At 38.9% G+C, this 23,461-nt stretch overlaps 1 protein-coding gene across 3 annotated transcripts in view; it reads right to left on the bottom strand.

The window, feature by feature from the left end:
* Positions 1-23,461, bottom strand: part of gabrg3 (gamma-aminobutyric acid type A receptor subunit gamma3) — a gene marked incomplete at both ends in the record, with an annotated part of 87,575 nt that overhangs the window by 4,512 nt on the left and 59,602 nt on the right. For all 3 annotated transcript variants that reach the window (XM_080877538.1, XM_080877539.1, XM_080877540.1), the window contains 3 exons: positions 4,455-4,592; positions 14,137-14,219; positions 19,234-19,454. In XM_080877538.1, coding sequence (XP_080733664.1) covers positions 4,455-4,592; positions 14,137-14,219; positions 19,234-19,454 — 442 coding nt within the window. The remainder of the gene's footprint in view (positions 1-4,454; positions 4,593-14,136; positions 14,220-19,233; positions 19,455-23,461) is intronic.

Raw genomic sequence — 23,461 nt, 5'->3', positions numbered from 1 at the left:
ATTAGTAAATCTGGCCAAAGAATGCAAGCTGAAACAAAGATTGTGGAAAAGTCCACAAATGTCTTCTTCTTCTTTCTTTTTTTTTTGTTGCAATCCCTGCATTGTTACCATTTAAATAAGTACATAAATGGCGATCGTGGCTCAAGAGTTGGCAGTTCGTCTTGTAATCGGAAGGTTGCCGGTTTGAGCCCCGGCTCCGACAGTCTTGGTCGTTGTGTCCTTGGGCAAGACACTTCACCGGTTGCCTACTGGTGGTGGTCAGAGGGCCCGGTGGCGCCAGTGTCCGGCAGCCTCGCCTCTGTCAGTGCGCCCTAGGGTGGCTGTGGCTACAATGTAGCTGCCATCACCAGTGTGTGAATGTGTGTGTGAATGGGTGAATGACTGAACGTGTAAAGCACTTTGGGGTTCTTAGGGACTAGTAAAGCACTATACAAATACAGGCCATTTGCCATAAATGTCCCAAACAAACCAACAAACAGCAGTGAGTGACAACAGCTCGCTGTGAAGCAGCTAAAAAGATTAATAAAATAACCTTTAAGGTCACTTATCATACACGAGTTACACAAGTTCCGTTTAAATGTGCAAACAGTTTTTCAACTGCATTAAAAAAAAAAGGTCTAAAAAGTATATCAAAAGTGCCCTAAACATGCATTTATTTTAAAGGCCACCAGAGGGGCGTGATCCGTTGTTGCAAAAAGACTTTCTTTTTCTGTATAAATAAATACGTACCGTTTCTGGTTTATGGGCTCAGTAACTTATATCAGGTAATGCTGATTAAAACATCAAGTTCATTTTGTACATTTCGGTCATTCCAAGAGGAAGATTATCCAGGGTATGCTCACTGGCTAATGACTTCCCGCTTTCCCCTTCCCCTTATCACATCTGGTTTAAAAGCGCAAAGATGGCAATGGCTAAAAAGCTGCTATCGAGGCTTCATAACAAGACTTGATATACAAGCCAATATGTGATTTCTTGTATGCTGTCTGTGGTTTTACTTCAGTCCTTTAGATTTGGTGCAGTAATACATTATTTGTATATGATTTTAACATAAATTTCTAATTAGGATTAGGATTCAACTTTGTCATTACACATGTATAAATACAGGGTAACGAAATACAGTTTGCATCTAATCAGAAGTGCAAGAGCAGAAAATGCTATAAGAGTAGATTATATACAGATAAGGGTAGTATAAATTGTGGAATAGTTATGAACAGATTATGTAAAAATAAGTTAAGTATACAGATGTTTATATTGCTATAGCATTAAATACTGGTTTTACAGTTTGGCTGCCTAATCTGTCCAATTATGGCCCAGTATAGAATGGATGAAAACCAGTGGTGGCGCTCCAACACAAATCCTGTAGGATTAATATTGACTACTTGACCAAAAACCAGTGTGTGACGATGAGCAACGTAGTCTGCATTTCTACCTGCACATCAGATTAATCACTTTGAAGTGTTTTTTTGGCTTATTCATTTATATATTTATTTGTGTGTGTGTAGTTTATACTGTTAATGAGTAATTATGTGATAATGACATTTCAGGCCATGTTACAGAATAATAACTAATAATAATTAATTTATTATTAAATAATAATTCCAATAAAGTAACAAGTATTAACTTTTCTTTTCTTTTTTTTTTTTAAACATGGCAAATGAAAAGATACTGTTGCACATGTAGCCAGGTGGAACTGTGAGTTAGGGTAACACGAGAACTACAGACCAGAATCATAATCATCACTTTGTTTTCCACCTGGCTGACAATCACATGTCTTTAAAGACAGCAGGCAGGCAGCGGGGAGTAACATGTAATCTGTCAGCCATTAAAAAACAAGATCAGGTAATTCTACTGTTGAATCTAATAAAGGCAGCACTGTGCAGTGAGCCTCTATTTCCCAGCATCACAGTCAGTATACTTGCCCTTGCCCTCAATGGGCAGTATCACTGTGAACACGTATAAGGATATTTAGATACGTGACAGTTAATGGAAGTCTGGTCATATAAAATGCAACAGTTCCAGTTAAAATTTCTTTATTGATGGTTTTTGCCATTAATTTATTTTCATTAAAGTTTAATGTTCTGAGAGATTGTTACTAATTATCAAATTTATGTTGGCACATATATAGATGAATTATAAATTGCTTCGTTCGGATGATAAATGAACGCCTCCAGAGGAAATCTGATAAGCGAATATTGAGAATTTATTTTTCCTTTCAGGTATTTCTACAGTGAGTAATGAAACTTTCCTCAGTTTGCCTTTGAAAAGAGTCTCACAGCTGCTTGTGAATTATTTGCCTGCACACAGACCCCTGAATACAACACCACAGAGTCGAACATAGATTACATATGGATTACACAAAGACACAAAACACGGAGACTAAATCCACGGAACAGCTGCAGAAAGTTCCACAAGATGCTTGGAACAAATGACCTGCCTCATTTTATTTCTGCTTACTGCATGTTGTATGAAGTATCTTTACTTTTGGAAGAGTTTTTACTTAATTTTAAGAGCCAAAAACCTCTGAACAGTACTGTATAGCATTTCTAAAAATACAAGAGCTGAGTCAGCCTTATGCAGATCACATACAGCTTCCTGTGAATGCGGGCCCTTATAAATTATTTCTCTCTACAGCCGATGTTTAATATTACTGAGAGGAACACTGAAATACATTAGAAAAAGTTATGCTTTCAGTCAGTGATAATCCATGAAGTTAACTACTTACACCCTAAAAGAAATTTGCTGACATAACATCAGAACCCGTTTTCGATACTACATATACATCATTGTCATTTCTTTTTTTTTGTAAAACCTTTTCATCCGTTTACACTCTGTAATTGCTTTTCTGTATTTTAGTATCAGCGTCTGTGGTAAAGTAATTCCAAACGTTTTCATTTACTGTCATGTTAGTGACATCAGCCTCATCTCCCAACCACACAGGCAGTGAGAAGTGTGAGTGGTGTAAATGCTGGGCTTCATCGAATATGTCAAAAAAAAAAAAAAAAAAAAAAGAAGATAAAAAACTGTTTGTGGACACAGACGTTCACTATTCCTACAGTAACTGGCAACATTAATGAAGGCAAGTAGGGCTGAAATTAAATATATAAGAATATATATAAGAATTTTATGAATATGAAAAAAATAAGTTTTTTTTACTGCCATTATGTCAGCAGACTGTAACAAATCTTAAAAGATGAGAGCGTCCTCAACGCCTCTGAAAGCCTGTGAATGCGTTTCAGCATGAATGCTGTTTTCTGTGGTACTGATGCACAACAGCAGTTGCCCCTTGACTCTTTATTTTAGTTAAAAAAAAGTTATGGAAGTTTAACACATGTTATGGAAATTGATTTTTTTCCAGTGGAAATCCAAACACTCTCAAGTACCGAGTCCACCAAGTCAGCAGGTGACAACACAAACTGCACACAAGACAAAAAGTAATAGTGACGTGGCTTTGAAAGCGTTGGCAATAAAGCACACTAACATTAATAAGCTGCTACAGTAGCTAGTTTGCCATACTTTGAAACCTTCTAGATGCAAGTGTGATAATGGTGTCCTGGACCTCATGCTGATGAAGCATTACTTCATCCTCATGGAACATCCTGCGCGTTCTTCTTTTTATTGATTGCTGTTATCTATAGTTTGCAAGATGATGCCAATTAGTCTGCAAACACTTGCCAACTAACCACCAACTGGTTGTGAAAGAAAACCAAAAATCAAACCAGAAACGGAAAAAGTGCCTTTGAAACCAACATGTTTCAAAAGGTGTAGATTTTAGTTTGAAGGTGAAGGGCCTCTATTTCCTGCTAGACTTTTCAGTTTCTTTACCACTTCACGAGGAGTTGATGAGTATATGTATTATATACTTATACATAATATTATATATTTTTCCTATGGTCATCTTCACCCACTTTGGGAACCACTGGGCAAAAACGCGTTCAGTGAACTGTATTTAATGACAGATGGAGAAATAAAGAGCTGTATTTTGGGGACCTTTACTGTTTGTAATCTCAGTGTAAACAAAAAGATAACAGTAAGTGGTCTAACTAATGAATATGTATTTATCTTAGTAGGGACCTCCCAGGGACAGCAAGAGTTTGACTTTGCAGTTTAAACAGAAAGAAGTCATTTTTCATTGACAAACTGGATGAAATCCCACAGTGGGAGTGGAAGGCAGTGAAAGTCCTGTGAATATTTTATCTGTTGTTTCTTGCCAGATTTTCTTATTATTGTTGCCGTTTCTTTTCTGAGCATGATAGTCATCTAATATCCCAAATTAGTCTCCAAACAGTTTGGCTAAACATGATTTTGTAACACAAATCGTTGCACAATAAAAGAATGAAGGAGTGGAAATGAAGCGGCACTGTCTCAATGCACGCTGACTCCAAATATCAACCCATTTCCAGCCTGTTAGCAGCAATGTTTACGAATGTTAAACAGATGAATTTGTGCTTCTTTACCTGCTGTAGTCTTTATGACGTCTGTAGTGTTCCTCAGGCCCATAAAATCAAACTGGTACAGACGCCAGGACTTTTGGTCAGCCGCCTCCACAGAGTTCTTCCTCCACTTGTAAATCATTTCATCTTGTGGGTATCCATCTGCAATTACACAGAGCATATGTGTGTGTGACCCTTGGCACTACATGTCACATCCTAATGATGGATACCCTGTGCAGACAGACCTAGGGCCACCCGGAGCAACATTTGTCTTAAGGTGGATGCTGGCTAATGAAAAGACTGGGATGAGGCAGAGGCAAAAATAAAGCAGATTAAATGAAAGCTTTGGTTCAATAAGGTAGTGAGTCCATCTAAATGTTACGTCTGACCTTCACGAGCTGCACACAGAGCCTGGAAGCGCTTTTACAATTGATCATGTGAGGTTAACGATGGGTTAATGATTCCATTTCTGCTCTGGTGTCATGCTAGCCTGAATCTTTAACACACACATAATCATTTTAAGTAGAAAGGCTAACAAAATTATGATCCTGCCTGACAGCAATTTGATTTAATAGGGTTTCAATTAACAAAAAACATTAACCGTGAGGGAACTGCTAATTGTTTTCAAACATGCTTGATGAATGACTTCTATTAACATTTTCCACAAGTCTTCCATTCGCCATTAATGCTGTCATTAAATATTTACCAAACCCTTCGTAAAACTAAAAATGTATAGAATACAACATCTGTTGAGAGCACCGCTTTACCCAAACTAACTTCATTCATGGCCTCCTACACTGGATTTGCATAAAGCATTAGTAATGGCTCGAAGATACGTAATGCATCTGCAAGGGAACAAAATCCATATAATGCACATCAGCAAGAAAGGTTACAATAGTTAGCTAAAAGTATATCATAACAATGTAAAGCATAATATAATTCAACATAAAACAGGCTGATTAAAAGCTTGACTCTATAAAAATATCTTCAGCTGCTTCTTTAAAAGAGGAAGTAGAGTCTGTGCTGTGTAGAGAGAGCAGAAGAGAATTCTACAACCTTGGTAAAACTGCCTGAAAAGTCCGATCCCCACAGGTTTTAGAGCTGTTAGTGGGGCCAGCAGCAAAAAGTCTGAGGTTTCAGCAGGTCATGATTTACTGGGGAGATCCACCATGGAGGTCTTAAAAGTTAAAACTAAAAATTTAAAATTAATTCTAAAATGTTTGGTAAAACATGAAGAGAAGCCAAAACTGGAGTGGTGAGTGATCTTCTGTTGGCACCAGTTAAAAGTTCTGTGACAGGATTCTGCACAGTCTTAAAATCTGAAGTAAAAAGACTGTTACAAAAATTCCAAATACGAAGAGATAAAAGCATGAAAATTCATCTCAAGTTCAGCCTTTGACACCAGCATGATTGAACCGAAAAGTCTGAAGAAGCTGATATGCCATCTAATTTAAAGCAAAAGAATCAGACCCAAAAGAGATCCCTGAGGTACTCCACGAGGCAGAACGGTTGTTTCAGACGTCAGCTGTTTCATACAAACAGTAACAGATTTATCCGAGAGATATGACACGACAAGAACAACAACAACAACAAATAAAAATGTGTTTAATTTAAATCTGTGGTTATTTGGTCAAATTAATCCCATAACCAGCAAAAGCAGGTATTGATCCATATGCATGTTTTCAGAGACTGGGATTTCTAGATGACTGTGGGTTCACTGTTCACATTGTAATATATCATCATTAATATCAGTATCAGCAGCCACTTTAATCGGCAGTGTTGGGGAGTAACGGAATACATGTACCGCCGTTACTTATTTAAAATACAAAATATGAGTAACTGTATTCCGTTACAGTTACCGCTTAAAAAGGTGGTATTTAGAATACAGTTACTTTGTTGAAATAAATGGATTACACAGCGATATTTGTTTCATATTGTGGTGGGTCAGGACTGTTTGGGTTTTGTTTGACAGCTATGTTCTGTTACAGTTGCCATGGTTACAGGGTGAGGGTGTGTTTCCTGGGTGAGAGAGCTGTTGTTGTTGTTGTTGTTGTTGTGCTAAGCTAATCCGGTTGTTCAGTGATGACGCGACGAATCCTACTTCCGGGTCTAAAGTAGTCTGCGTTTAATATGGCTTTTGTGTTGTTAACATGTTTAATGTTATGTATTTTCTTCTATTTGATCTCAAAAAGCTCCTAAAACAGTCAGTGATCCCTGTTGACCTCCTCGGCTTTTATTACCGCTAATCATTTATTTAAGCTCAGTTTTTAAAACCTTAGGATGTAACTACAGCCCAGCCCATGCAGCAGTATATGAATGACTAACCTCGTATTGTGGATGGATTATCTCAGTTGTTCTCCTAGCTGAAGTTTGGTCCTTTTACAGCATTCTGCCATGTGATTACATTTGTTCCTGACCACCGAGAACACTCACGTTAACTTTTATTTATGCTGGAAGTGATAGCAGAGCTGTACGTTTTAATTTGTTTCCAAAACCCTGCAGTCAGGACATGCTATATTGTATTTAGATAGAAGCTAGCGAGCTAACTCCCTGCTAACTTCTAACTCCGTTTAATGTCATAAATTCCGTTTTCATGGATGCCTGGATGTTAAACTCAATTGTTACACCTGGTAGAGCAGAACGCTGATAATTTTATTAAAGATGAAAGACTTTAGACAGTTTTTCAACTCTCAGTAATGCCATAGTGATCGTTTGATATATGGACCTGCAGCGGAGTTTAGACCCAGACACAGCTAGTGACGTCAGACTGAACAACCGGATAGGCAGAATGCTACAGGCATAGCCCTAAAGAATGTAGCCTCATGGGCAGTGTAGTCCATGCTGCAGGGAGAATGGACTGCCATACACGTTATGTGTCTGTGAGCACGAGGAGGGGGAAAAGGGAGAGTGGAAAAGTAGAGTTGTCATTGAGCAGAAATGGGAGCTGGAAGCATGTAAATATAATAATAATCACAGCAGCCAAGAAGAGTGCCTGACAAGCCCAGTTGTAAGTAAGCTATTAAGACTCGACTGTACACTGTGTTCGTGTTTTCCTCCAAAAACAACAAGTTCCATTGGAGCAGCCTTTCAAAGCCTCTCTCTGTCTCTCGCAAGCAAAGTTGACCCAGACAACAAGGTAAAGCTAGTTTTCGGCTTCGAGCCCAACACGAACCCAACGTATTAGCCAGAGGTCCCTTTACCACGGTTCGGAGCCGCAGACCTTCAGCAATAGTAAGAAACCACACAGCAATAGTACATTCATGTAGTTGTAAAAAGCATGATAATATATTAAGTAATCCAAAGTATTCAGAATACGTTACTCTCATTGAGTAACGTAACGGAATACGTTACAAAATATATTTTGGGGCATGTATTTTGTAATCTGTAGTGGAATACATTTTAAAACTAACCTTCCCAACACTGTTAATCGGTACACCTTGCTAGTAGCGGGTTGGCCCTCTTGTCATCACACAGTTGCTGCAGATTTGTCGACTGCACGTGTATGATGTGAATCTTCTGTGATGACTGTGGAGGCTGTGAGTGTGGGTACAGTCATTCAGTCACTGCTACGTTCAAGAAACCAGTCTGAGATGATTTGAGCTTTGCAACACGGTGTGTTATCTTGCTGGAAGCAGCCATCAGAAGATGGTACACTGGGGTCATAAAAGGATGGATACGGTCAGCAACAATAGTCAGTCAGGCTGTGTGTTTATATGATGCTCAGTTGATACACGAGCAGCAGCCAGAACCTTGGACACAAGGTAGAGCGAATGCTTTCATGATGTTTACACCAAATTCGGACTCTACTGACAGTAGAAGAAATCGAGACTCATCAGACCAAGCAAAATGTTTCCAATTTTTAATGCACCCATGTAAACTGTAAGCTCAGTTTCCTGTTCTTAGCCGACAGCAGTGTAACCCAGTGTGGGATGCTGCTGTAATCCAGCAATCTGGCCTTTCTCCATCTCTCCTCTGACCTCTGACATTGACAAGGCAGAGAACTGCTGCTCTTTACACAGGTGCCTAAAGAACGCAGAGTTACTTCTTTTGGTCAGGTTGGAGACATTTTGGTGGTGGTTACCAGTTCAAGAGCAATGTCTCCAAATTTTCTGAATCATTTCCAGGTTTACATGGAAATATTTATTTGAATTCCTTTTTGGAAATCTGTTAAAATATTGGTTTGGTCTTTAAGAAAAAGAACTTTATTAAAAATAATAAACAAAACCATCAAAGTATTAGTATTTAAAAGTATCAGTGAGGGAATTTTGTCTTTAAAATGCTAGAAATTTGACATGGGAGTGAGGACTCCTATTTGTAAAAGTGTCATGCTCCTTACCAGAGATTGTATATTTTTTCTATATACAGCCCATGCTCCTGACTGAAAGTGCAGTGTTGTGGTTTTTGCCTCTGCTGCAATTGGAGCTGGTATCTCAGTCTCTTCTACAATTGATTTCTCCCCGAGCTCTGGTGTAAAATTGCAAGTGTGCAGATCTATAAAGCTGATTAGCTGACAATGACGAATGAGGTTTGTCATTGGTATTGTTTTTTCTGTTTAATTCTGTTGTAATGAAGCCACAGTAGCTGCACCTGAAGCATCTGGCTGTTTCACAGGTTCCCAAAGGAGAAAAATAGGTCAGTGGCTTTGCGTGATCATTTCTGCAGGAAATCCAGTGAAAAAGAGATTATCAGGATCATACAATAACACTACTCATTTAAAACTGCAGGAAATTGGATAGCTCTCAGTAATGACCTGGAAATGAAGGACTCATCTGAAAACATGTAATATCCTCAGTAAACAGTTTTTATTACCAGGAGTTACAATATTCCCTCCAAAATGTTAATTTCTCACAAAAACATGCAGAAGAACCGAGTGATAAATTCTTTTTTGGAGAGTAATGATCTACAGACACATTTATCAAATAGCTGGTAAACAGAGTGCAGTGGTTAAAAGCATGGCAATGACCAAAAACAGAATAACAACAGAATAAGAGTGAACACTAGTTTCTAATAAGTACATTCGCCGGATGTGTAAGCTCCTTATGGACATGATTTTGGAAGTCAACTAAAAAAGGACAATAAAACAAACTCTTAGGAAAAAAGTGTGAGACTAAACAAATGGAGGAAGTTAATGGTGACTTTAAGGTTGATGAGCAGTTTTCTCTGATAACTTTCTCACCTAATAAATTCAATTCAGTTTTATTTGTATAATGCCAAATCACAACAACAGTTCTTTCAAGGTGCTTTATATTGTAAGACCAAGACCCTACAGTAATTGTGTAGGGTCTTTATTTCAGTAATTAATGAAAATAAAACTATTATATATAGTTGATATATTGCACAAACCAGAAACATTCAAAACATGAATAAAATATATGAAAACAATATTTTTGGATACAAAGTTTTAGTGTGATAAGAATGCATAACTTCAATCAATCCAGCACGTGTCTATGAGATAGTACTCTTTATACAGCTTTGCAGCTCAAAGTACTTTACAGAACAACATATGCAAAACAGCCCCTAGCATAGTCGCGCACACACACGCACACACACGCACACACACACACACACACACACACACACACACACACACACACACACACACACACACACACACACACACACACACACACACACACACACACACACACAAAAAATTAAAAGAACAATAATTGAGAGGATTAAAAAGTACAATAAGTAATTTAAAAAAGGTAAAAAGTGTGAGCAGAATTAATATTAATTCTAATAAAAGTCAGGTCAAAAAGGTCTTTAGGTCTTTAGCTCAGCTTTATGCATTAACATTAATGAACAGTTTCACATTCTAACCTTTCTTACTTTAGAGTAAGTAACTTTCATAACACAGACGGGTAAACCACACCTGCTTAAAATAAGTTATAAGCTGTATTCCTCCTCACATGGGTGGGTAACAGAAACATACACTGGGCTGTTTTTGCTTAAACAAATAGTAAGAAAGCTTAAATTCAAAAACTGTCTCCATCACCCTTAATTCAGCCAGAAAGCACTGATTTATGGATGTACATAAAGTTCAAATTAAGGATGATGACAGCCTGATGTTACTGAACAATTTAGTTACAAAGAGCAGCTAAAAAATATGTTAGATGGGGTGCTATCAAACTCCCTAAAAATATGAAGGTACATCAAAATATTATGACAAAAGTTATGTTAAGTTTGTGTTTCCAGCCAACAGGTATTACACCTGCCCTTCCCTGTGCTCACTATTTACTTCCTCACTGTGTGTCTGCTGTCTGTTTCCACAGGCTGTAAAGAGCAGGAAGTCAGCCTCCTGAGTGCTTGGAAAAAAGGTTGCTGATGGGTCTGAACAAAAATCAGAACAACGAGTTGAAAGACTATAAAACATTCCGTAAAACATCTGTGAAGTTTACATTTAAGTTTAGGATTAAACTTGACATCAGAGGAAACCCCTTGCATGTTTTCTGCTTCTCATTTGCTGAATAGCTACAGAATCTATATCCTGCTCTCTTCATCTGTGTGCACTGCATTGAATCATGTGCCGTGTTGATTATTCTAATCCTCCAGAGGCATGATGGCTTTTAAAATAAGCAAATCTGACTTAATCTAATCTTAAAACTGACACATCGTCATGGAAACCAGCGTAATGTCAGTTGGTAAGAAAGTGGGTTTATTGGATCACAGCAGGATGGGTCCACAGTCGAGGCAGATCGGCGAGAATATTTTAAACCCTAATAGGCAACACAGGGCGCAAGGTCTCATCACACCAATTCAATCCTCTAATTTGAGAGGCCACTGAAGGTCCACTGCAAATAACACATCACAGACACCTCAAGCTTCAAGTTAGACACGTTTCTACATTCACTGTGAGCCAGGTTTACTGGATGGTAAGGGAGGAGCGAGCCTGAAATCAAGACGGAAACTGCGATGTAAACATCCACAGCATCATATCATTGTTCCATCTGATGATATCCTTGTGAAGCTGTAATTGTTAGCTGAGGCATGCTAGTCTGGTGAAAGCGGTAATGTTTAAAGATCCTTCAGTTTGGCCTGTGGACAAAACAAGTGGCCAATGACTAGAAGTATAAAACTAGACCGTAACATCTGTACTGGGTGATCTGCTACAAGTAACAGATGTTTAAAAGCCACCAAAAAACACACAAGCACAGACTGTAATAAAATATAGATGTAGCCACTGTGACATCCCCTCTGGCTGCCAGTTTCAAAGCATTGGTTTTAGTATTTTGAGGACAGAAATTACTAAATTATGCTAAATAATCAGCTAACACTGGTTAGCTATGTTCATAAACTGTTGTGTATGGTGACTTGCTCACTTTTAAGCCAGCCTCAAATGGAATCTTGGATGAACTGTTATTTTTGGCCCTGCCATGCTTTATGGCAGGGGTCGGCAACCTACGGCTCTTTAGTCCGTATAGTGCGGCTCCGCGTGGCTTGGGGAAAATAAATTAGAAGTATTTAGCTGAAGTGTATTTTATTTATTTTAGATCTTTTTTAACTTTAACTAATGTGGATCAACAGCTTCCTCTCGGGCCGTAGACAGAGAGTCAGAGTTGGCCATCACACATCCTCAGCCCTGAGTCTCAGCACTGGCTCACCCCAGGGCTGTGTGCTCAGTCCACTGCTCTACTCTCTCTACACACACGACTGCACTCCTCGCCACCACAGCAACATCTTTGTGAAATTTGCAGATGACACCACAGTGGTGGGGCTCATTTCCAAGGGAGACGAGTCTACGTACAGAGACGAGGTGGAGCAGCTGACGTCATGGTGTAAGGCCAATAACCTCCTCCTCAACACTTCAAAAACCAAAGAACTCATAATAGATTTCAGAAGGAAAAAGGCAGAGATCCAACCACTATTCATAAATGGGGACTGTGTAGAAAGGGTGGCAAGCTTCAGCTTCCTGGGAGTCAATATAGAGGAGAACCTTTCCTGGAGTGTGAACACCTCCGAGCTGCTGAAAAAGGCCCAACAGAGACTGTACTTCCTGAGAATTCTCAGGAGGAATAACATCACACAGAGACTGCTGGTGTCCTTCTACAGAGCCACCATTGAGAGTGTTCTAACTTACTGCATATGCATCTGGTACACTAGCTGCACAGGGGCTCAGAGGAAAGCACTCCAAGGGATCATTAACACCGCCCAAAAGATCACTGGCTGCCCTCTCCCCACACTGGAAGTTCTACACAATGCCCACTGTTTTAAAAAGGCCCAAAACATCATAAAAGACGTGATTGCGGGTGCCGCTCAGGTACGTCCTCCTAGACCACGCCCCGCCACACACATTAACCAGGTAAAATACATATTTAGGCAGAATTTTGCAAATATCTATTTTTCTTTTTTCAGCAGAAGAGTGCTTTTTTTCCAATTATTTTTTAAAAGCCAGGTCAAGGCTCCAAAAGCCCAAAGGCGATATAAGGGTGGCGGCTCACAACAGTTTTTATTTGCTACATGGATCGTTTTAGTTCAGCTGGGTGTCTTTCCTTTTGTTATATTTCTTTAAGAGTTCAAAATGTGTTAATTACATAAATAAAATGTAATTTTCTCTGTAGCACTTCATGGATTTCATAAGCAACACACCTTAGTTGTTCACACAAAGCATAAAGGTAAAAAACAATATATACAGTGTTATCTTGATTTTAGATGTCAAAAAGTATTTGCGGCTCACAGTGTTTTCTTTTGCGTGGAAACCAGGTGCAAATGGCTCTTTGAGTGTTAAAGGTTGCTGACCCCTGCTTTATGGCATGCTTATTTTCTTTAAAATGTCCAGGCACTTCTGTATGAGCTTACCCAAAGAGATGTTGCTCAAATGTTGCCATGACTACTTATAACCACACTGAAATGAAAAGCGGAGGATAAAACCTGCTGCCTCTCAGAAATACCTAATTAAATTAAAGAGTTGTGGTAACCATTTGGACAACAGCACAACAATTCTGGGACATGTGACATGGGTCTTCATACTCTCTTTCACACACATAGAGTAATCAGTTAATACAGTTTTTCCAGGTGGACGAACGCATCTGCTCTGCCAAAGTTTTAAAGCCTTTGTAGAGTCAGGAATGTTCCCACATTCTGGTTCTTATATAATGCCTCTCAAAACACTTTATACAACTTGCCTCACTTACCCATCCACACAAGCTCTTTTTCCTACACCTAAGTGCTTTTTATCTAATACTCACAATTCAATGAAAACATCATTGAATTCAGTTTCTTACCCAACGATACTTTGGCATATAGACTGGAGCTGCCAAGGTTCGAACTACCAAACTAATCGTTTGGTGGTTTTATGGTTCTTCCTTGAAGTATACTACATCCTTTACATTAACTGTAAGAAATAAATGCCCAAAACAAAACTACTAACTGAACAGAACAACTGCTTTTTGGAAACATGATATGTACAGGAAGATTTAACGCAATAGGCCACTGGATGCAGACATGTAAAAGTCTTTGTTATACCTAGGTCATTTTTGGTCTTAATTGTTCTCCGTGTTTGTTCAATTTATGTATTAACACATGTTAATATATCCCAGTATACAAAGCAGGATCATATGGATCCTGTGTGACCCGTATAGCTCTGCTCATGGTGAAACAATGCACATAATTTGAAAATGCAGAGGAGTAAAATACATCCTGTACTTCTCATAAACATGGAAGATACAGGAGAAGATGAACACTGCACTGAACACAGCGTACTCACAGCTGGAGAAGATGAGCGGACATGAATGTTCATCCATTGGAAAGTTGTGCAGCTGCAGCTGGCACTCTGCGTTTATGGTCAACCTGCAAAGAGAACAAGATTTTCTTGTAATGAACCTCTTCTGCTTTGCTCCAGATGGTGTAAATTCATATTCAGGTTTTCAAAGTATGATCTCGATGGAATCGGTGGAATGTGAAAGGAGGAACAATCATTTAGCTATAAAAGCGTCCTCGCAGCTACATATTAGGGATTCAAGTATGATAATCAGCTAGTGTGATGCAGCTTCAAGTGTGAGAAACGTCTAAATCACAAAGCTACTGCACACTCGGGCAAAGAAGCTACTCTTCCATTTCAGTTTCAGCTTGTCCTTTGTAACCCCTGTAAAATGCTTCTTTATGCCCTTCCATGGTCATTTCTACCCAAAGAAAACATTGGCCATGAAACAAAACATCTGTGTAACATAATGTTAATACTGAGGGTTTTTTTTTTGACTTGATAGAAAGTGAAAGAAGAGAGAAAGTATTTTGTTTCTTCACATACTCATTTAATGATTTACAAAATCTCAAAAATGTGCTCAAATCCTTTTTAGACTCAAGCATATAGAGCACTTCATGTTATGTATTTTATTGGATTTTACTTCCAGTTTGGTTTAGTTTCCTATGAGGTTTCTGGCCCACCTTGTTCAGCTATACAAGCTGAATGCCTCGTTACTCTTTGCAGTTAAGCTTTCCAGCTTTGTTAAAACAGATCTTCAGATTTTCCTTCTGTGTCAATGTTGTCCATTCCTTAAACTCTTGCTTCAGCCTATGCCTCTGGGAGTCTGATTGCACTGTTTGTTTTGGGGGTGTTTTTTAATTTTATTTGCTCTTTTGCCTGCATATTGCTGGCTTCAGATTAAGCCCAGTAATATAAATTTGAAATTTAGAATAGCCAAAATTATTATTTGATCCAGGGCTGAATCGCTAAGTTTGCTCACTTACAAAGAAACAAACAGACTCTTCTAGTTTGAGAGACAAACAAAAAACTAAAATCAAACAAAAACAAATATTATAAAAGTTGCATATTAATTTGCATGTCATTGAGTGAAATAAGTATTCAATCTCCTAGCAAGACTTTGTACTTGGCGGGTAAACTCTTGTTGGCCCGTTTCTTATTTTCGGTCAGCAGGTTAGCCCACATCTCACTTATGCGTTTCATATCCTGGAAGCGAAGCTCTAACTCTGTTTTGCTGTTGAACTCGCTGACGTATTTCAGTCATTAATTCTTTAAGTTACTTTACAATGAAAAACTTGAAAATTCTGTGATTGCAACTGAGACTGAATAACATCTGAAGATGCCACTCTGGACTCGTTAATCTGTCATTTTGTCTGTTCACCTTTGGGGCAAAGGTCACTGTTTCAGGGTAGACAGCCGATACAATAGACGAAACATTATATTCCTTTCACCAGTCACTGTGTATTAGTGGAGGCAAATTTTAAAATGTAAATTATAAAACCAAGCCCCTATCATCAGCCCTCCACCACCGTGCTGACAGTTGGTACGAGGTGTCAGTGCTAATGCGCTGTTTTGGTTTGTGTGTTCTGGAAGGACATCCCTGTTTTGGTCTCCTCTGTCCAAAGGACGTTGTGCCAGAAGTTTTTCCAAACCTTGCTGTGGTGCCACGTTCTTTTTAGACAAAAGAGACTTCTCCTGCCTCCTTTCAAACAAACCATACTTGTTCAGTCTTTTTCGAATTGTACTGTAATGAACGTTTACATTTAACGTGTTAACCGAAGCCTGTAGAGTCTGAGATGTAGCACTTTTTTTTCCTCCAGTTTCCGAGGATTTCACGGTCTGACCTTGGAGTGAATTTACTGCGACATCCACTGCCTTGGATGTTCTTCATTTATGAATAATCTTTCTCATTGTACTGCTCACTGTTACTGCCCATTCCAGATTAATGGGCAGTAGCACAATAACTGCTCAGGACTGAGATATCTCTCTGAGAATAGTCCATCTAACTCTACTCCATGTTCCATGTTCTAAATGTCCCACTGCCACACATGACAGGACACAGCAAGAGGGGACCGATGGCTTAGATCTTTTTTAGTGACACAAGGTGAATGTGCATAGTTTTATACAGTTTTCATGGCTTTCTCTGGCTGACTGTGCACTTGTGACAGCCTTTATTGTCCTTCAATGGATTTATAAAACTCAAAAGACAGTCATTTAGGTTGCTGTATCCCTCTCCCCAGGTCTATGTGATTGTATGCACTTTGACATAAAATAATAATATAATTAATAATAGAAAGGGGTAAAGCTGTACTGAGATATAATTAAAATAATAATAATAAAAAAAAGACAAAACCAAAAAGAGCAAATGGCATTTCTTATTTCACTGAAAAAAGAGGCTACAGGAAGTGATGAGGATGCCTTGACCTCTTTTTACATAATGGAATTGGTTCTGTTCACACATCAAACCATGTGACTGAGTAATCAACCATTAAAATAAGGAGAAAAAATCTTAAAGGATTATATTAATTATTCCAAAATGGCTTTCCCAATTTAGTTACAGTGAAGTATAAAAGGAATGCTCTGTACGTGTAGATTACATGTGTCACATTAACAAAAAGACGGTAAAAAGCGAAGAACAGCAGAGAGAAGGATCTTTGCAGAGTGACTCTGGTATGATCTTTCAGCCTCATTAAGGCATGGAACTGGGACAATACGATGCATGTGGGAGAGGCATGGATATCACAAAATGTCATCTCTGTTTACTCCAGCCAAGCCAGTGCACAATTAATACCAAATGACATTTCATAGCCTTCTCTCATGCCATCAGCGGATATTACTCCTCAAAGTTTGCACGCTTCTGAATAAAGCTTCATGAGGACCAATCTTTGTTTATGGCTTGACTTGGACACCGAAATGCTGCTACTTCTTTGTTGGATTTACTACTCTGTGTGAATAAAAAAAGTCTGATAGCCTTTAAAGACACTACGTGTGGAATACTTGGCAATACAGTTGCCTCAACAGAAAGTGTCAATTAAAAAATGTGAAGATGTCAAACATAAGGGCGGCTACAAAAAGACCGAGGACAGTCGAGAGATGCTTATTAGCGAAGGAGCATTTTATTATAAATGTGAAGTGCTGCAATTACAAAGAGTGCTCGAGGGTACGAGGGTAGATGCCTCTGTAAATTGGTCTTATATCTCAAGCAACCAATTTGCACTTACAATAGTTGAAGATAGAGGCTAATTGCTCTTGCACTGCTCTGTTTGGACAATTGTGCTGCCTTCATTTTATTATTAAATAAGGACGCTAAATTTCCTTACAAGATGAAATGAATGGATGTTGCTGGCTCAAAGGTGACACGGCACAGAAAACATCAAGATCCAGAAAAGTAATTACAAAAATCATATGGAAAAAAATGTTGATATGCTATGTACCATAGGAATGATGTCACAGGGTTACAGAAATCCCACGTTTACGCAGAGGATTAATGTGCAGGTTTTATGCAGGCAATTTTCTGGACTGGGGAAAATTTTATGTTCTTGCAAGGAGTTAAAAGCAGACAGAGGACATTTGTTTTGCATTGCTGTTACATGCTGTGCAATAAAATAAAATGCCATCACATACTGAAGATGAAACATCCGATCACTTAACGCCTCTTCCTGCTAACTCAAGCAAAATTAGCAGTAAGAACAGTAACATTATCTTAACAACTGAAAGAATAAAGCCCACACTGCAGCATTTCTTCCTGTAATGAGGGAAGTGATATTTGGTGGCACATCAGTCCCACCTAAAAACACTGAAACTGGCTCAAATTACAGGATAAATGAGCACAGTGAGAATACAAAGACCCTTATAGAGAGCACATGTATCAGAAGCTTAAATGGGGCCGAATGAAACAACATACATTTCAAATTTTATTTATAAGCACAAGTAAATCTATTGTTATACTATGTTCACTATGTTATACTTTAACTATTTGTGTACATAATACTATATTGCCAAATTATGATTATGTGTCCAGTATTAAAACAAACAGAACTAAGAAATAAGCAAATATGGGGACAGACGTAAGAATGTGGGTATGCCATATGCTATTTATGGCACCTCATGCATACTTAGTGGATATACAAGTTTATGCATATACAATTAAGCCATGCTGAGAAGCATAGAGGCAAAAGAACACAAAAGAATGAGAATCTCTGTCCTGGAGTTGCCCAGCAAAAAGCCCAGACTTAAAATGCACCTGAACACTTTGACTCAATGCTTCAACTGCTCTACAAAGTCCAGCAGTAACGGTCTAAATACCTTTCAAAGTTTTCAGTTCAAAACTTCAAAAGGTGGCGGTTGGTACCACCACCTCGCAGCAGCCTAATAATTGGCTGGGTGTGGAGTTTGCATGTTCTCCCTGTGCCTGCATGGGCTAAATGGACTGAGCTTTATACAGTCCTTTTCTACTCTGCTTGAGTACTCAAAGTGCTGAACAGAACATGCCTCAATCACCCATTCACACACATTCATTGAAGCACTTGTTTCTACACCAAAGTGCTTTCTAGCTAACACTCACATAACAGAAAGCAACTTGGGGTACACTATCCTGCCCAAGGATACTTTGGCATGCAGATTGGAGCATCAAACCACTAACCTTTCGATTAGTAGATGATCTACCCTCCTGAGCTATTTATGTAGACACACTGTAGCAAAGTGGCAACCTGTCTGGGATGTACCCCATCTGGACAGCTGGGATATGCTCCACCCCCAAGTTTAATAAGCGGCTACAAAAATTAACTGAAGAATGTATGGATTAAGTACAGGGAGGTTCATCTTTGAATGCATGTAACTGGGGCATGAGTTTCACAGAGGCATTTGGAAGTGAAGAAGCGTCTGTGGTTAGTGATCGCACTAGATTTTTAGGGCATGGTATGTCTGGACACTGAACTGGACTTTGGGGGTCAGGTCAATTCGCAGGATTAAAGGGTTCCTTACACTCTCTGACTGTGTCTCCATATTTGTCCGGGTACGCTGAGGGACAATTCTGCATATCTTCTGACTGTGTTGTATTACAGTAAAACATGAACAGATGTCTGTGTTGAGTTCTGTCTTTACCTTAAGGTATAAAGTATCTTCCCATCGTTCCATATCCTGAGCAGCTGGTTAGGCATTGTAATCCAGTGGGAATCTGCAGTCTTGGAGTTTCTGAAGATGGTGTCAGGTAGCCAAATAAGTCCAACCATGTTGCTGTTCAGAGTCAGTATTTTCATTGTGCTGTTGTATCTGAGGCGACTGTCGGTCCACGTCTGGGCAAAGATGATGTCAATTTGATATTCCTAGAAAAACAAAACCAAACAACGCATCATTTTTTTTGCCATATTATAATCCAAACTATTAAAAAATAAAATACTAATGCTGTTCTGTGGCTATGGGAAGAAAACAGGAGCGATGTCACCTGCTAACCAGGATTATTGAATTTCTGTTTGTGAATGACTCTTTATAGGAGTATTGTGTGTGTCAGAAACACATGAGTCTATACCATCAATCATGTGTCATTTTCACCGGGGTCAGCGTCTATCATTTTATGTATTCACTTGGCCATATGTGACCAGTGATGCTTATTCCATCATTGGTCTGACCTTTCAAAGGCTACATTATTTTTTATCAATTTGTATTTTTTTGAATAAAATGGTAATTTACTACAATTAATGTGAAATATGTAAATGAGAATGAGACAGCTGATGGACAGACCGATGGCACGCCTGTGTTAACCAGCAGACCTGTGAAATGTAAAAAAAAAAAAAATCATATTGTTAAACACACTGCTGCTCACTGTATTCATTAAAATACTATATACTCTATTAGTTGTCCTTCATTCAAGCCTGAAGAGTAGGATGGACAGAGCTCTTCATCTGCAGCATCAAGACTCAAGAACAATTTACCACTTCAGCTCCATTTAGCTGACTCTGTGAAGTCTTTAAAAGAAGAACAATTGAATGGCATTCGTTTTAAACTACAAAAACCCGTCCATGACTGTCTGTCCATCCATCCATCCAATTCAGGGTCGCAGGGTGGCTGGAGCGTATTCCAGCTGCCATTGAGCAAAAGGTGGGGTAGACTCTGGACAGGTTCCCAGTCTATGTCAGGGCTAACACGGAGAGACAGCCCACCATTCAAACTCACATTCACACATTTTTCTGCATTTTTTTTTTAACCCTGAGAGTTTCATAAGGTGATATCCACATGAAAAATGAAAAAAAAAAAAAATTAGGCATGAAAAATGCATTTGAAACTGACTGTTTTCTAATATTTTACTGGAGAAAAGTACAAAAAGTGCATTCTGGGTAAATTGTCAAGGCTCCATATCACCAAGTGCAATAGGTGGCTGCTCAGTACAGGTTAGAGCAAATCACAGGTCTCCTTTTACCTACATTTGATACCACGATCATTTTGTAGCCATTATTTCTTCTTAGTCAAATTATTTTCGAATTTTCATGGTAAAGTGAAAACTGAACCTCTGACATTCTCTCACTTATTTACATTTTTAGTCTTGACTCACTCTACTTCTTATCTAACTCTCAAATACATTATCTGAATCTTATCTCATGTAGGTTTTTAAATTCTCTCCTAATATTAAAACTACTTACTAACTCTGCCAAGAGTTATTATCAAAAAGCTTATATGCAGGTTACAGTCTTCCATTTAAGCAGGGAGGAAAATTTGAAAATGAATCCAGTAGCATACCACCGAAGAGCCGATGATGCTGTTGATATAAAGTCTTTTTTTTTCAGGATTTAAAACCAAACAAATATACTGTTATGACACTTCCTGGTATTTGTGGTGGTTTTAGCACCTGAAGGTGTAAAGTGGCAGTGAAAAGCCTCCTGCATTTCTCATGAGTAAATATATGTTCTCAATGTACAGTTCGGCCCAGTGTTGCTCTTATAAGCAAGCACGACTTCACTGAGTACGCTGAAATCCTGCACTCTATGGTAGCAGCACTCATGGAGTTGGAGGTTTTCTTGGTCTGCAGATGATGCTTAGACATTCACTCAGTACTTTTTAAAACCTAAGAAAATAAAACTAAAACAAAAAGTTATTTAAGACACAACGTGATTAAAGAACCACATCACTATTACATTAATTGCACATAGGATGCAATTTAATCAAGCTAACAATTGACTGTTATTCAAAAGATACAGTAACTATCCGTGTTGTGACAAGAAAACATATAAATCATGTAGATGAGCAATGATGAGTTGTGCTAGTGCGATCTGCGATATGCCAAGCTAAAATCCTCCTCAGCAACAGCTGAGTTCTTACAGTCCTCTGGTAACAATACAGACAAAGAAGTGAAGCATAATGAAATTAATGATAGCCTGCCCTCCTCCAGCAACCTACATCTTTTTATTCTGCTGCCACCGCCGGAGATGCATTTGACCTTTTACCCAGTCTCTGCACCAGTTTGAATAGCTCACCAATTAGAAGGAAGTCCATAATCAAGAGAACCACTGGGTACTCATGACCTTTAATTGTGTGGTGCTCAGGGGAATTCTAGCTTTGAGTGTGTTGTATAATTTCACATTAGAGGTAATTTTAACTATTCTGAAGGAGTATCGATCACACTTCCCCTCCCTGCTGCTTGCAGCTGCTTCCAGTCATTACAGCAGGTGTTACTGTGAAGAAAATGGGTCTTTCACCTCAAATGCCTCAGAGGAGCAGCTATATTAAGATTGCTGATGTAGAGATACTGTACATACTCATGTTAAATTTAAAGGTGCTGATGTGCATTACAAATGGACTCCACATGATCATTTCATTCAATATAAAGTACAGAATAAAAGATGTTCATCTTTCACTTTAACCAGCAAGGTTTTGATTTGCTGTCCAGTAAGAAAAAAAGAATAAAACAGCGTTTCCAGCTTTGTGTGGCAATGTCTCTCTACAAAAAGACAGAGGCATGAAAATAATGATTTTCCCAATTTGGTGTGACCTTCATCCCATTTAACACTATTATGATTAACTGCAATGTCACCTGTGAGCCAGGTGTTATCAATAAACTGGAAGAGTTGGACCTCGTTATTGCTTCTGTGGCTAAATGGGACCAAATCTCTGCGACCAGGCTTGAGCACCTGTGGAAAGACCCCAACTCCCCTCATTGTGTGTGAGTAAACCATGAAATTTCAGTTTTTGGGGAGTGGGGGAGCATGTAGTTCTTTTGTGCCGGCCGACTTCAAATTGGACAAACTTTGACCAATTGTGAACTGTCCCGACAGCTTGTGGCATTCGAGTTCCAGAGAAAATGTTAAACTAATAGGGCAGCACGGTGGCACGGTGGTTAGCACTGTTGCCGCACAGCAAGAAGGTCCTGAGTTCAATTCCAGCATCAGAAAGGCTGGGGTCTTTCTGTGTGGAATTTGCATGTTCTCCCCGTGTTTGCGTGGGTTCCCTCCGGGTACTCCGGCTTCCTCCCACCATCCAAAGACATGCAGCTTGAGGGGATAGGTTAATTGGATAATCCAAATTGTCACTAGGTATGAATGTGAGTGCGAATGGTTGTCTGTCCCTGTGTGTTGGCCCTGCGACAGACTGGCGACCTGTCCAGGGTGTACCCCGCCTCTCGCTCTATGACAGCTGGCATAGGCTCCAGCGACCCTGAAAAGGATAAGCGGATGGATGGATGTTAAACTAATTTCTTCAAGTCAGAGAATGGTGCATATAATTTAATTTTTGCTTGATGCATAAAGTTAAAAGATTAAAACTGATAAAACAAGTTTAAAAAAAAAAGAGACTTTTCCATTTGATTACTTTTTGTATGATGGATTATGCAGAAAAAGTAGAATTGGGCTGAAAGATCTATCGCTTTATCACCTATTCAGGTTGTAAATTATGTTTTTTAAAAAGTAACTAAGTAACTAAGTAATTAATTACCTTTGAAAATAAGTAACCAGTAAAGTAACAAGATTACTTTTTTGGGGAAGTAATCAGTAATTAGTTACTGATTACTTTTTTCAAGTAACTTGACCAACACTGGTTACAACTGCTGTCGTAATGTTGGCTGATATGCAAATTTGAGTGTGCAGGTGCCTCTCCGTGATTTGTGCATACAGGGGGCGGACAAGAAAACATGTACGGATTGGCTAACTACCTGGAGACAACGTATATGATGACACCGCCATGGACTGCCAGTCATTCATCCTCAGCTCACCTTAACCGACCGCTGTTTCTTTATACAGGAGCATGTAGGGGTGGGACTGCCTTTTTATTTGATGACCTTTTTCTCATGTTTTTGTTAGTTGGGGAGATAAGTCATTGTCATTTGGTTTGATTCTTTTCATAGATA

This window comes from Rhamphochromis sp. 'chilingali', assembly GCF_963969265.1.
Source record: "Rhamphochromis sp. 'chilingali' genome assembly, chromosome: 3".
NCBI lineage: Eukaryota > Metazoa > Chordata > Actinopteri > Cichliformes > Cichlidae > Rhamphochromis > Rhamphochromis sp. 'chilingali'.
This window is presented reverse-complemented; position numbering and strand designations above follow the sequence as displayed.